The 14539-nt window shown below is 38.7% G+C and overlaps 1 protein-coding gene across 2 annotated transcripts in view; it reads right to left on the bottom strand.

The window, feature by feature from the left end:
- The window catches only part of DDX46 (DEAD-box helicase 46), a 70355-nt gene that overhangs the window by 16779 nt on the left and 39037 nt on the right, over nt 1-14539 (bottom strand). For both annotated transcript variants that reach the window (XM_011224535.3, XM_019799275.2), the window contains exons 14-18: nt 12868-13032; nt 12202-12364; nt 3145-3338; nt 474-611; nt 19-168 (exon numbers count right to left, since the gene is read on the bottom strand). In XM_011224535.3, the coding sequence (XP_011222837.1) occupies nt 19-168; nt 474-611; nt 3145-3338; nt 12202-12364; nt 12868-13032 (810 nt within the window). The remainder of the gene's footprint in view (nt 1-18; nt 169-473; nt 612-3144; nt 3339-12201; nt 12365-12867; nt 13033-14539) is intronic.

Below are 14539 nucleotides of genomic sequence, written 5' to 3'. Positions count from 1 at the left end.
TAGAAAAAGGACACTTACGTCAACTGCCGCATCCTCATCATCTGAATCCTGCAGACCAAGAGCTGCTTTTTGCAACTTCTTCCTCTCGTTAGCCAAAGCTTGTTCTGTTTCATCAAACTTGAATCCCTTACCAGAGAACCCACTACTCTTTTTAATTATTTTCCCTTCCTTTTAAGGAAAAACAAAAAAGTTAATTTCATACTAAAAAACTTTAGTGTTCAGGAACTTAGGAATAATTAAATATTTTTCAAGGTAGTGCATACCAATGTAACAAAAACACTCCACCTAGCACACGAACAATAAAAAAAGAACTCTACATAATACTGAGTTGAAGCAAAAGAGAGGATTTTGCTTTCACTCCCCTCCCAAAGAGATAAAATAATCCTATCAAGGTTTACAAGTATTGAATATTCAAGGTCTACAACACAATAACGAGCTGCATAAAAGTAATGGGAGTTAAAAAAAAAACTCACAGCTTTCTGCTGATCTTTGAAATCACTCCAAAGTTTCTCCAGGTCAGGAGGCACTGCAGTTCCTGACAATTCAAGAGCTTTAATTATGTCACCAGCATAGCGAGCTTGATCTTCTGTGATAAAAGTATACGCATAACCCTGACGAATAATGAAAAAGTGGAACTGTCAGGCACTAACAACATGACTCTTCCTCAGATCATAAGATAAAATCTGACCCACCTAATAAATCCTCTAAAGACTAAACAGAAGAGTCCTACTAAATTCTTTAATGCTTCAAAGTAAAATATCTAAGTTTAATATTTAAAAATAAGCAAAACCAGGGACGCCTGGGTGGCACAGCGGTTAAGCGTCTGCCTTCGGCTCAGGGCGTGATCCCGGCGTTATGGGATCGAGCCCCACATCAGGCTCCTCCGCTATGAGGAGGAGCCCCTGCTTGTGTTCCCTCTCTCGCTGGCTCTCTCGCTGGCTGTCTCTATCTCTGTCAAATAAATAAATAAAATCTTTAAAAAAAAAAAAAAAAAAAGCAAAACCAGAAAATTTCTAACTTCTTCATGTATAAACAGAAATATATGATTTTAGATAAATGCACAAATGCATTGTCATACATATGAATTTTAATATAGCACATTATTTTTCCCCTTTTTGTTTCCATTCCCTTCATACACTACCTACTGTACCACTCTACCCCAACTAACTTGTATTAACTTTCTAGGATGTAGCTTTCCACATAATTTTTCCCCTACATAGTTTTTAAGACCAACAAAGGATAAAAGAAAATGTATGTGTGCACATATGTATGTATGTATATATATGTATACATGTATGTACAACTCTAGCCCTTCTCTCACCTGAACCAAAAAGCTCCTAGAGGGACGCCTGGGTGGCTCAGTCGTTTAAGGGTCTGTCTTCAGCTCAGGTCATGATCCCAGGGTCCTAGGATCAAGTCCCAGGCAAGGAGCGTGTTTCTCCCTCTGCCTGCCGCACCCCCTCCCCACCCCCTGACCACTTGAGCTCACACTGGCAAATAAAAAAATAAAATCTAAAAAAAAAAAACAACCCTCCTGGAGACATGTGAAACCTTAGGCTTTAGAGAACCCCAAGGAGATGACGTAGCTAGCTCACTTCATCTTTTTATGTATATGCATACACATGCATACACACATACATGCACACACACGTATACATACACGTGCATCTATACACAACATACATATACATGTATATACACATATACAAAAAATGTTTATATACAAAATGAAGTTAGTTACACCATCACCCTGGGGTTCTCTAAAACCTAAGGCTTCACATGTCTCCAGGAGCTTTTTGGTTCAGGTGAGAGAAGGGCTAGAGTTGGGAGTAGAGGAACAGTATACCACAATCATGTCATCTCTACAACATAGTCTGCCCCTACTAGAGAAACATGGCAAAATTTAAAACATGGCTTAATATAGTATTTCAGGAATATCTAATTACCACACTTGACCCATGGCCTGCTTTTGTACTGCCCATGAGCTCTTTAAGAATGGTATCGCTTCTTTTTTGAGGTTTGTGTGTACACACACACACACACACACACACACACACATCCATATGACAGAGACTGTATGTGGACCAAAAAGGCTACAATTTTTACTACATGCCCCTTTACAAACTTTCCCAAATCCATATTTGGGAATAACTCAGGTTAAAAGAGTAAGAGCCATCACTACTTATTAGCTATGCAGGCTTGGGCAACTAACTTAACTTCCATGTGCCTTAGCTTTTCTCATCTATTAAATAGTAATGTTGTTTACCTCAAAGGGAAATTGTGAGGATAAAGTGAAACAATATGTATGAAAAGCACTGAAAACAGCATCTGGAACTTAGTAAATACTACATAAATACATCCTATTATTATTATTAATATTATTGCTTCACTATGTAGAAATATCCAGGGCTGGAATATCAAATATATCATCATCAATGTTTCCAACAATAGAATATTCTATTGCCTTCGAAAAGAATGACTTAGACTATATACTTACCAGACTACAAGTGAATTTAAAAAGCAAGTAATATACATAGCATATGGAGTGGGACAGGGGAGTAATGAGAAAAAAGGGTGACAGTTTTGGGGAAGAGTATATTTTATGATCCTACATTTTTAAAATAGTAATGAAAGGGGGTGCCTGGGTGGCTTAGCTGGTTAAGCACCTGCCTTCAGCTCAGGTCATGATCCCAGGGTCCTGGGATCCAGTTCCAAGTCGGGCTCCCAGGTCAGCAGGGAGTCTACTTCTCCCTCTCCCTTTAATTCTCCCCCTTGCTCGTGCTCTCTCTCTCTCAAATGAATAAAATAAATAAATTTTTAAAAAAATAGTGATGAAGGATCCCGAACTATATACATGTATGTATACACGTACACAGAAATTTTTAGGTAGGGTAAAACAAAAAACCCTAAAAGAGGACATAAACAATAAACACTATCTGCCTAAACAGAATGGCTAGTTATCTGATAATTTTAATAATACCATATATAGAATTGATGAATATCAACTAGTCCCTACTGATGACTGATCATTTTCAAAATGTCCCTGTAACTCCTATTATCTACTCCTTAAAATCCTAAAAACAACAACAACAACAAACCTATGTTTTAATATAATGGAAATCAACTTTAAAAAAGTCTTTTTACTTTATTGCCTGCTCTTCCAGTCCGTCCTGCTCTGTGCACATAATCCTCATAATGGTTGGGGCAGCTGTAATTTACTACAAGAATCAGATGCTTCACATCTAGACCTCGGGCAGCAACGGAAGTAGCTACGAGAAGTTTGCAGGTCCCATTCTTAAAGTCATTTATGATGCTATCTCTGTCATATTGATCAATGCCTGCAAGTAAATTTAAAAAAAGTTATAAAACCACACACTGCAATTAAATTTTTCATTTCCTTGGACACAGAAATAAGTTAAATGCAGAGTAGCAAATAAATCCAACATACATTGACCACACGTGCACCAATCACGGTATAAAAAATAAAACACTAAGGAAATTTAATGGCAAGATCAAAGGCTACTGCTATTAACTCATTTATGAATCTTCCAAATCTGCCCTTGTATGGCCCCTTTCTTGTGTATAAGGGTTATAACTGCAGAAGCCCCATCATCTCAGATTCATTAAGCTATACCTGTTTAGGAGATAAAAGAAAAGGCAGGTACGTTCAGCCTATATTAAGAGAATTCAGAACTTTCTCCTTCTCCTATGGGTTAATTAAAGCTTTGCTAATCATTTTTTCCTGAGCACCAGAAGCAACATCATGTGGGACATAATTAGAAATGCAAAATCTCAGATCCCACCCCAAACTACTGAGTTACAAATTCTACATTTTAACAAGATCCTTGGGCGATTACACATTCCTATTAAAGTTTGAAATACACTGGTTAAAAAGTGTACACCCAATTGGCTCTCTCTTAAATACGTTACCAAAAGAGCCTCGAATGGAAGAATATGAAATGCCAAAAAGTTCTATTACAAGATACTCAGATCACAGATTGATTTTATGGAGAATTTCTAGCAATAACAAAACGGAATCGGTAAATTCTCAAACCTTGAAATTCATTTCTGCAGCAGGAATAGATATTCTAAGGCTTTACGTAAGATCTGAGTTTAAAATCCAGAGAATGCTTAGCATCTAAGTACGTATCAATGTTAACTAATATTATTACCCTAAATTTAAAAGTACTCTTCAAAGACTGAATTAAACAAAGCATTTGGATCTAATGTCAAAACAAGTGGAATCTAACATTGAACCCAAAAGTCTTGTAAGAAAAATTAATGGAATCAGTATCAATATAAATTACATTTAAAATTAAAAGGTACTAAAGCTTTTAATTCAGACTGACATATCCTGACTACCTATCAAGTGTACATACTTTATTCCATGAAGTGAATATAACATGCTAAGTGAAGTATACGGGATACCTGTCCAACAGCAATTAACCCTCTTCCTTCTACTTATTTTTTTTTTTAAGATTTTTATTGACTTACTTAACACAGAGAGAGAGAGATCACAAGCAGGGGGAGCAGCAGAAGTAGAGGCTTCCCGCTGAGCAGGGAGCCCGATACAGGGCTTGATCCCAGGACCCTGAGATCATGACCTGAGCAAAGGCAAACGCTTAACCAACTGAGCCACCCAGGTGCCCCAACCCTCTTCCTTTTAAACATAACCCCAAGTTTGTTCAAATATCCATTCAACACATGGTCATGTATATCAAACCAGAGATGAGCCAAATTCTGAGTTTTAGGAGGTGAATGAACCCCTCTCAAACTTTCTGTGCTAAAGCTGCCTTTATAGTCTTAAAATTAGTAAGGATTAAACCCAGAGGGGCACCTGGGTGGCACAGCGGTTGGGCATCTGCCTTCGGCTCAGGGCGTGATCCTGGCGTTATGGGATCGAGCCCCACATCAGGGTCCTCCGCTATGAGCCTGCTTCTTCCTCTCCCACTCCCCCTGCTTGTGTTCCCTCTCTCGCTGGCTGTCTCTCTCTGTCAAATAAATAAATAAAATCTTTAAAAAAAAAAAAAAAACCCAGAGAAGTTTACTTTACATAAATCATCTCTATCAAAATTTAATGTATTAGAGACTAGAACTGGGGCACCTGGGTGGCTCAGTTAAGCGTCTGGATTCAGCTCCGTTCGTGATCTCAGGGTCCTGGGATCGAGCCCTGTGTCAGGCTCCACTCTCAGGGGGAAGTCTGCTTATCCCTGTCCTTCTGCCCCCCTCACCACTCGTGCTCTCTCTGTGTCTCTTAAATAAACAAATAAAATCTTTAAGAAAAAGAAACCAGAACGGAGAAAAATTTAAAAGTACTTATTAACTTACTTAAAAATAAAGCAATTACATATTACAACTGAAAATTGTTTGTGAAAAATAACCCTTCCAAAATAGTAAAATAATTTACTAAAATGCTTCACAACTTTGTCTGTCTCTTTAATGTCTGGCTTAGTAGAGGATAGTTGGCATGTCATATCTTTTGCATCCAATCTAGTACAATATAACATGCCACGAAGCCTTTAGAAAACTACTCTATACACTCCTAACAAAATGAAAATGGAAAAGGCAAAGCACGTGGTGAGGTTATTACACAAATACTTGTGATCTCATGAACCCCTGAAACTCTCAGAGACCCCCTGGGGTCCCAGTACAATACCTTAAGAACCATTAGTCAATCAGCTTACTTAGGAATGATTTAGGCATAAGCATGTGACGCCGCAATTCTGAGGAAAGAGATAAGAGAAGTACAGATAAGGGATTATGGGGGGAAATGCCCTTACTTACAGAAAAAACACATTTCTGGGGTACTTGGGTGAGTTACTGGGTTAAGCATCTGCCTTTGGCTCAAGTCATGATCTCAGAGCCCTGAGACTGAGTTGGCTCCCTGGCACAACAGGGAGTCTGCTTGTCCCTCTGCCCCTCCCCACACTCATATTCGCTCTCCCTCTCTCTCAAATCAATAAATAAAATCTTAAAAAAAAGAAAAAGAAAAAGAAAAACACACATGTCCCTCAAAGAAGGAAAAGCTATTTATTGGACCAACCCTCCTGCAGATAACAACTATGAATTCTAACCAAAATATTAAAAAAAAATTCCCAAGAAACATCTGAAGGCACAAGACAGGGACTAAAAGCAAACAGAAACTGGAATTTCTGACACAGGGAATAATATAATGGCACTCCCTGAGTTTGAAGGATTTTATTTATTTACTTTAAAGATTTTGCTTGGGGAAAGGCCCTGGGAAGCCAAAGAGGGAAGTCAAACTTGAATAGAAACAGTCTTACTGACAAGAAGAAAAAGTTCAGGACAAACTCAGGATCAGAAAAATAGGACATAAATCGAAGAAAGAACAACAGAGTAGGCATGCTCAAATATGCAGCCCCTAAACTATGCATGCAGGGGACAATCCAAGCAGCATAGTTATGGCTAAAAGAAATGAACAAAGATTTCAGATGTTGCCCATTAAAAGAAAGACTGAGTTTCACATAAGGGTTCAATCAAGTTAATGCCTTATTAAAACAAATACAACACTCTTAAGGAAAATATAAAAGAATCCAAAATATATAATGTATCAATCATAAAGCCCAGTATACAAACCAAAACAGACAAAAAAATTTAAAATATATAAAACAAAAGCAAGAGAAAAGACAATCAATAGAAACTGACTTCAGATGACCAAGATGTTATGAGTAATAGTCAAAGATTTTAAAGAAACTATCTTAACTGTGGTCAAGAAAAAATTTTCAAATGTGCATAATGGATAGATAGCCAGGAAATCTAATTAGAGAAGTAAGAAAATATGAGAGAGCCAGTTGTAAATTCTAGAACTAAAAAAATGCATTATCTGAATTTTAAAAATTCACTGGATAGACCTAACAGCAGTTAGAGATGGCAAAAAGGAAACCGTGAACTTGAAGATAAGAGTCAAGAAATGCCCCAATCTTAATTAAGGAGGGGAGAAAAGTTGAAAAACCAAAGTGAGCAAGGATCAAAGAAACGTGAGACAGTATAAAAGGGCTGAACATACCCATAACTGGAGTCCCACAGGATAAAAACCCTGAAGAAATAATAATCAAGATTTTCCCAAATGTCTCCCAAACTATATCCCAAGGAAATAAATTTAGATATTCTACAAGCTCAGTGAACCACAAGTAGAATAAATACAAAGGAAACCATAAGTAGATACACTTAACATATGACCCAGGTATCCCATTCCTGGTTATCTACTCTACAGCAATGAAAACACCCAAAAACCTGCAGTTGAACATTCAATAGCAGCTCTATTCATATTTGTCAAAAACTGGGAATAACCCAGTGGCTGTTGGCTGTGCAGCCAATTCTTGATTTTGACTCAGGTCATGATCTTGGGGTCCTGGGATTGAGCCCTGTGTCCAGCTCTGCACTCAGCAGGGAGTCGGCTCCAGGATTCTCGTCCCCACTCTCCCGCTGCCCCTCCCCCACCCATGCTAGCTCACGCTCTCTCTCAAATAAATAAATCTTTAAAAATAAATAAATTTTATTTATAAACAAATAAATAAAATTTTTTAAAAATTTCAAAACTGGGAACAACCCAAATGTTCTTCAGTACATTCAGAGATACACAAACAGTGGTACATCCACAATAAACAATGCTGGGCAATAAAAGAAATGAACAACTTCAGTGGGTCTCAAAGTCACTATGCTGAGTGAAAAAAGCCAAGTGCATAATGTATGACCTACATTTACAAATATTCTTATAAGAACACATCAGTGGTTACCAGGCATTATAAACAGGAGGAAAGCTAACTTTTTAGTTACTTTTAAAGATATAGGACAAAGAAGTTTTGGGGGTGATGGAACCATTCTGTATTCTGATATGATGTATCCTGCAGGATGACTGAAGTAGCAAAAAAACCAAGAATCAGCCCAGGTAGCAACAGAAATGAACTAAGCAAACTGGGGTAGATTTATACAAAAGAGTATTAACAATAAAGGGAAGAATTCAGAAACACAGGCTGATTGAAAGATAACGTGACACAAAAAGGTTCAGAAAATACGATTCCATTTTTCTGAAATTCTAAATACAACTAATATACGTTGGGAAAAAATACATAAAATGGTTGCCTCTAGGGGTGACAACAGGAATTAATAGAGGGAAAGTTCCAAGGTTATATCTGAATAGAGATTTGGGTTTCACAACTTACATACATTTGTCAAAACTCATCAAATGGCACACTTAAGATCTGCACATTTCACTACAGTTTACTGATAGTTTATTAAAGAAAAAATTGGGGGGCGCCAGGCTGGCTCAGTTGGTAGAACATGATTCTTGATCTCAGGGTCATGAATTTGAGCCCCACATTGAGGGTAGAGTTTACTTAAAAAAATTTAAAAAATAAACTTGTGGGGGCGCCTGGGTGGCACAGCGGTTAGGCATCTGCCTTTGGTTCAGGGCGTGATCCCGGCATAACGGGATCGAGCCCCACATCAGGCTCCTCTGCTATGAGCCTGCTTCTTCCTCTCCCACTCCCCCTGCTTGTGTTCCCTCTCTCGCTGACTGTCTCTATCTCTGTCGAATAAATAAATAAAATCTAAAAATAAATAAATAAATAAACTTGTGTTAACCAACTACATATTGAAGTGAAATGCACTGATGCTATAACTTACTTTCAAACTTATCAAAAAACTAAGAAACAGGGCCGCCTGGGTGGCTCAATTGGTTAAAAGCCTGCCTTCGGCTCAAGCCCCATGTTGGGCTCCCTGTTTGGTGGGAAGCCTCCTTCTCCCTCTCCTGCTGTTCCCCCTGCTTGTGCTCTCTCGCTCTCAATGTCAAATGAATAAATAAAATCTTTAAAAAAGAGGGGTGGGGGACAACAAGAACTGGCGAGGCTGTGGATAAACTGGAACCCTACTGCACTGCTGGTGAGAATACAAAATGGTGCAAGAGCTGTAAAAAACAGTGTGGTGGTTCCTCAAAAAGTTAAAAATAGACTTACCAAATGACCCAGCCCATCAATTCCACTTGAAGCTATATACCCAAAAGAAATGAAAACAGGAACTCCAACAGATACTTGTACACCGGTGTTCAAAGTAGCATTATTCACAGAAGCCAAAAGGCAGGAATAAGCCAAGTGTCCATCAACAGATGAATGAATAATGGAAATGTGGTATATGCATGCAATGGAATATTACTTAGCATTAACAAAAAGGAAATTCTTCTTACACCATACTCAAAAATGAACTCAAAATGGATTAAACACCTAAATGTGAGAACTGAAATCATAAAGATCCTAGAAGAGAGCACATGCTCTCTGACATCAGCCAAACCAACATTTTTGTAGACACATCTCCTGAGGCATGTGAAAAAAAAAAAAAAAACACAAAACAAAACAACAACAAAAAAAAACCTGAGCTTGGCTGGCGCAGTCAATGGAGCGTGCAACTACTGATCTCGGGACTGTAAATTCGAGCCCCACATTGGGCAAAGAGATTACTTAAAAATAAAATCTTTAAAAAAAAATAATAAAACAAACAGGGGCGCCTGGGTGGCTCAGTCAGTTAAGCCTCTGCCATCAAAAAGAATGAAATCCATTTGCAACAATGTGGACGGAACTAGAGGGTATTAGGCTAAGCGAAATAAGTCAGTCAGAGAAAGACAAATACCATATCATCTTACTCATATGTGGAATTTAAGAAACAAAATAGAGGAGCATGGGGAAGGGAGGGAAAAATAAAACAAGATGAACTCAGAGAGGGAGACAAACCATAAGAGACGTTTAATCACAGGAAACAAACTGAGGGTTAATGGAGGGGAGGGGGGTGGGGGGATAGGGTAATTGGGTGATGGACATTAAGGAGGGAATGTGATGTAATGAGCACTGCGTATTATATAAGACTGATGAATCACTGACCTCCTCCTCTGAAACTAATTAATACATTACATGTTGATTAACTGAATTCAGATTTTTTAAAAAATCGGCAAACAAACAAACATTTCTTCAAAGAAGACATCCAGATGGTCAAGAGACAAATGAAAAGATGTTCAGCATCACTCATCATCAGGGAAATGCAAATCAAAACTACAAGGAGATATCACTTCACAACTGTCAGAAAGGCTAAAATCAACAACCCAAGAAACAACAAGTGTTGGTGAGGATATGGAGAAAAAGGAACCTTCAAGCACTGTTGGTAGGAATACAAACTGGTGCAGCCACTATGGGAGACAGTATGGAGATTCCCCCAAAACTTAAAAATAGAACTACCCTATAATCCAGTAATAGCACGACTGGGTATTTACCCAAAGAATACAAAAACATTCATTCAAAAGGACATATGCACCCCTAGGTTTACAGCGCTATTGTTTAAAATACGGAAGCAGCCCAAGTATCCACCAATAGATGAATGGATAAAGATGTGGGGTATATACATACAATGGAATATTATTCAGCCATAAAAAGAATGATATCTTGCCATTTGCAATAACATGGATGGAGCCAGAAAGTAGAATCCTAAATGAAATAACTCAGAAAGACAGATACCATACGATTTCACTCATACGTGGAATTTATGAAACAAAACAAATGAGCAAAGGAAAAAAAGAGAGAGCGAAACCAAGAAACAGACTCTTAACTAGAACACAAACTGAGGGTTACCAGAGGAGAGGTGGGTGGGGGATGGGTGAAATACGTGAGGGGGATTAAGGGTATACTTATGACAAGCACTGAGTGAAGTATAGAACTGCTAAATCACTATATTGTACAAGTGGAAGTAATATAGCACTGTATGTTAACTATACCAGAATTAAAATACTTATTAAAAAAATAAGAAATTCTGATACATGATAAAACATCAATAAGCCTCAAAGACAATTAATGCTAAGTGAAAAAAACCAGGCACAAAAAGATAAATACTGTATGATACCAACGTGTGTGAAGTACCTAAAACAGGGAAATTCACAAATGGAAAAAGCAGAATGCAGGTTCCCAGGGGCTAGAGGGTAGGGACGGAGATGAAGTTATTACTCAACAGGTAGAGAGTTTGTGTCTGGGATGAAGATAAACTTCTGGAAGTAGGTAACAGTGATGTCACACAGCATTGTGAATGCACTTAATGCCACTGATTTATACACTGAAAAATAGTTAAAATGGTAAATTTTATATAACGTATATTTTATCCCAATAACCAAAAAAAGGGAAATATGAGGCATTTTCAAACATTAAAAGTTAACCAAACACATACCCTCAAAGTACCAAAAGCCCTTTTCACTGCATCCACAATGACACATGGTACGGCAGACTGTATTTTCCAAAGATGATAGCAAAAGCATGGCCTATTCTACATATTCTTCTGCAGAGGGAATGACCCTCCTATTAAGAACTGGGAGTCTACGCCTCCACCCCCTTAAATCTGAGCCAGTCCTGGGACTATTTTGACCTACAGAATATCGTGAAAATGAAAGTTCTGCCAATTCCCAGTACCATCCTTAACCGGCCTTGTCAGCTTTCAGTTCTTGCCTTCTAGCCAGGTAGTCCCACAGAGAGGTCCGCAAAGGGAAGAGCCATCACCCCTGGCCAATAGCCTGACCTCAGTCAAGAGCCAGTGCCAACGTGCCAGCCACCTAAGTTAAGGCAAGTTGGAAATGGATCTCCAGTCCCAATTAAGCCACCCCAGTAGACACAGCATGAAACAGAAACTAAACAGTATGCGCTGAGCTCCACCCAAATTGCAGATTTATAAATAAATGACACGTGCACTAAATTTTGGGGTGATTCATTACAAAGTCACAAATTGCCAGAACACTTAGGATAATTCAAATGGTCTTTGTTCTATATATTTAGTGTTATAAGTCCCACATACATTTAACAATGGAGATGTTACAACAAAATTAAAATGATACTTTCAATTAAAGGTCTAATGCAAATCATGAAAACAGCTAAGTAGCATGGCACAAAGGAAAGGATTTAACATGAAATAGAAAATTTTAAGTTCAATTTCTCCTTATCTGATTAATGGCTATATGGTTTGGTCAAACCAATGTACTGTTGTCTAATTTTCTTCATCTCTAAGATGGAACGATAATAAAGCTTACCCCCCCGCAGAGTTGCTGTGAATAAAAACGGAGATTCAAAATCTGGCTCTAAGTTAACAGTACAAGGTAAATATATTATCATTCAGAACACAGCAGCGCTTGGCCAAATTAAGAACTCAACAGATAAACGTTACCTCCATGAAGAGACATGCAAGGATAAGATGCTCTCATCAAATCTTTCAGAAGACCATCAGCATGTTCCTGCTTATCCACAAATATAATGACAGATCCCGACTCTTGGTAATGGCCAAGAAGCTCAAGTAACTTCAAGAATTTCTTTTCTTCTTCAATCACAATCTGAAATACCAATTTACACCAAGTTAATGGAGTAAAAATGCAGACATATCTCTTAAGCAAAAATATTCATTTTATTTCTGGCAAATGACTAAATGACTTGCTGTATCTTTAGGAATGGGTAGGAAAATGTTGATTTTAAATGATAAACCAGTAAGACCAAAAAAAAATTCTAACTTTGAGAGAAAGGGCTTGCAAATGTGAGCAGACCATCATGTGGTTCTCTCTGCCTCCTGACCTCACATCCTATTAACTAAAGAATAAAATAGGTCTGTGACATTTCCATCCACCAGTCCCACCTCTTCTGGTGGGAGGAACTAAAAAGAGCATTTTAAACACACAGTTCCAAGGAACAGATTATTCAAATTTATCAGATAAAATATTAATGGCTGGGCTGTATCCTATTTAAAATGAGGTAATTACCTGCCTTCATCACAATGATCCCCAAAGGATCACATACTGCCTAAACATCCAGGGAACTAAGATTTCCGACAGATTGTACCCACCACTTGTTGTTCCACGTCTGAGCAAACCACACTCCTGCCTCCAACCTGCACTTCAATGGGTTTACTCAGGATTCTGCGAGCCAAAGCCTCCATAGCTCTGGGAAAAGTAGCTGAAAACATAACTGTCTGTCGATCAGGACGGACATTATCCACAATGCGCATGACCTGAGAACACATTGCAAATAAATATGGTGAGTATAGTCTCCAAAACTCATACAAAGTTAAAATCAAGTAGAAAGGGGCACCTGGGTGGCTCAGTTGGTTAAGCATCTGCTTTTGGCTCAGGTCATGATCTTGGGGTCCTAGGATTGAGCCCTGTGTCAAAATCCCTGTTTGGCAGGGAGGCTGCCTCACTCTCTCGCTCTGTACTCTCTCTCTCTAATAAATAAATTATTTTAAAACAACAAAAAAAAGAGGACCCTAAGTGGCTCAGCTGTTGTCTGCCTTGGGCTCAGGTCATGATCCTAGGGTCCTGGGACTGAGTCCCGCATCATGTTCCCTGCTCAGCAGGGAGCCTGCTTCTCCCTCTCCCTCTGCTCCTCTGCTGGTGCTCTATCTCAAATTAAAAAAATCTTTTTAAAAATAAATAAATAAAAACAACCCCCCCAACACACACAAAAAGAGTACAAGGAAATTTTGAGAATACCTATTCAGTGACTTTTAAACTTGTTACCTTCAAATAACTGATTTTACCGCAACACTTGCTTTATTCAGTTTCCCCCTTCTAAGAATAGCAACTACAGTTATTCACATATTTAGGGAAAAGATAGAAGACCCACCTGTCATCTCTCCCTCTCTCTCACTGACCTCACACCTAATCCACCAACAAATTCAGCATGCTCAATCTTAAACCTTTATCTGGGATACAACTATTTTCCCTTGGTATCACTGTTTTCATCAGTTATTCAACACATTTTTGTTGAGCAACTGTATATGTAAGGCATTGCTCTAAGTGCTTGCAGTATTCAATAAAAACAGACAAAATCTTGTCTTCATGGAGTATGTATTTGAAGGAAGGTGGACAGATAAATACAGTACCTGTCAAAGGTTGATATGAGCAACAGAAACAAAGAGAACAAGGAAGGCAGACATACTGTTGAGGGGGTAGGATAAAGGTACCTCTACCGAGCCCTGGAGAGGACTCTTGTGATGACTGGTATAAACAAGAAAAACAAAAGTAATGAGTAAGATTATTAATGATGGTTTCAAGGTAGACAGTGGTGAGTGGCTGGAAATTGGGATGGGTGAAGGTCTTGCCAGGAATATACAGAATTCTAGGACCACATTTTTACTCCAATCAAATCTGATGTGAAATCTGTGAAAGGGGCAGTCCTACCCAAGGCACTTGGTAATCCTGGGTTCCAGGCCTAAACCTCAACCCTCTCTCACCTGGATTATTCCAACTATCTCTCTTCCAACTTCTACCCAATCTACTCTACCCAGTACCCAAAATGATGGCTTTGAAATATGTGTCAGTACTTTCAGTTAAAGACTATTGCCTGGGGCGCCTGGGTGGCACAGCGGTTAAGCATCTGCCTTCCGCTCAGGGCGTGATCCTGGCCTTACGGGATCGAGCCCCACATCAGGCTCCTCCGCTATTGAGCCTGCTTCTTCCTCTCCCACTCCCCCTGCTTGTGTTCCCTCTCTCGCTGGCTGTCTCTATCTCTGTCGA

This window comes from Ailuropoda melanoleuca, chromosome 3, assembly GCF_002007445.2.
Source record: "Ailuropoda melanoleuca isolate Jingjing chromosome 3, ASM200744v2, whole genome shotgun sequence".
In the NCBI taxonomy this organism is placed as follows: Eukaryota; Metazoa; Chordata; class Mammalia; order Carnivora; family Ursidae; genus Ailuropoda; species Ailuropoda melanoleuca.
Note: the sequence above shows the minus strand (reverse complement) of the source record. Positions and strands in the feature narration are given on the sequence as shown.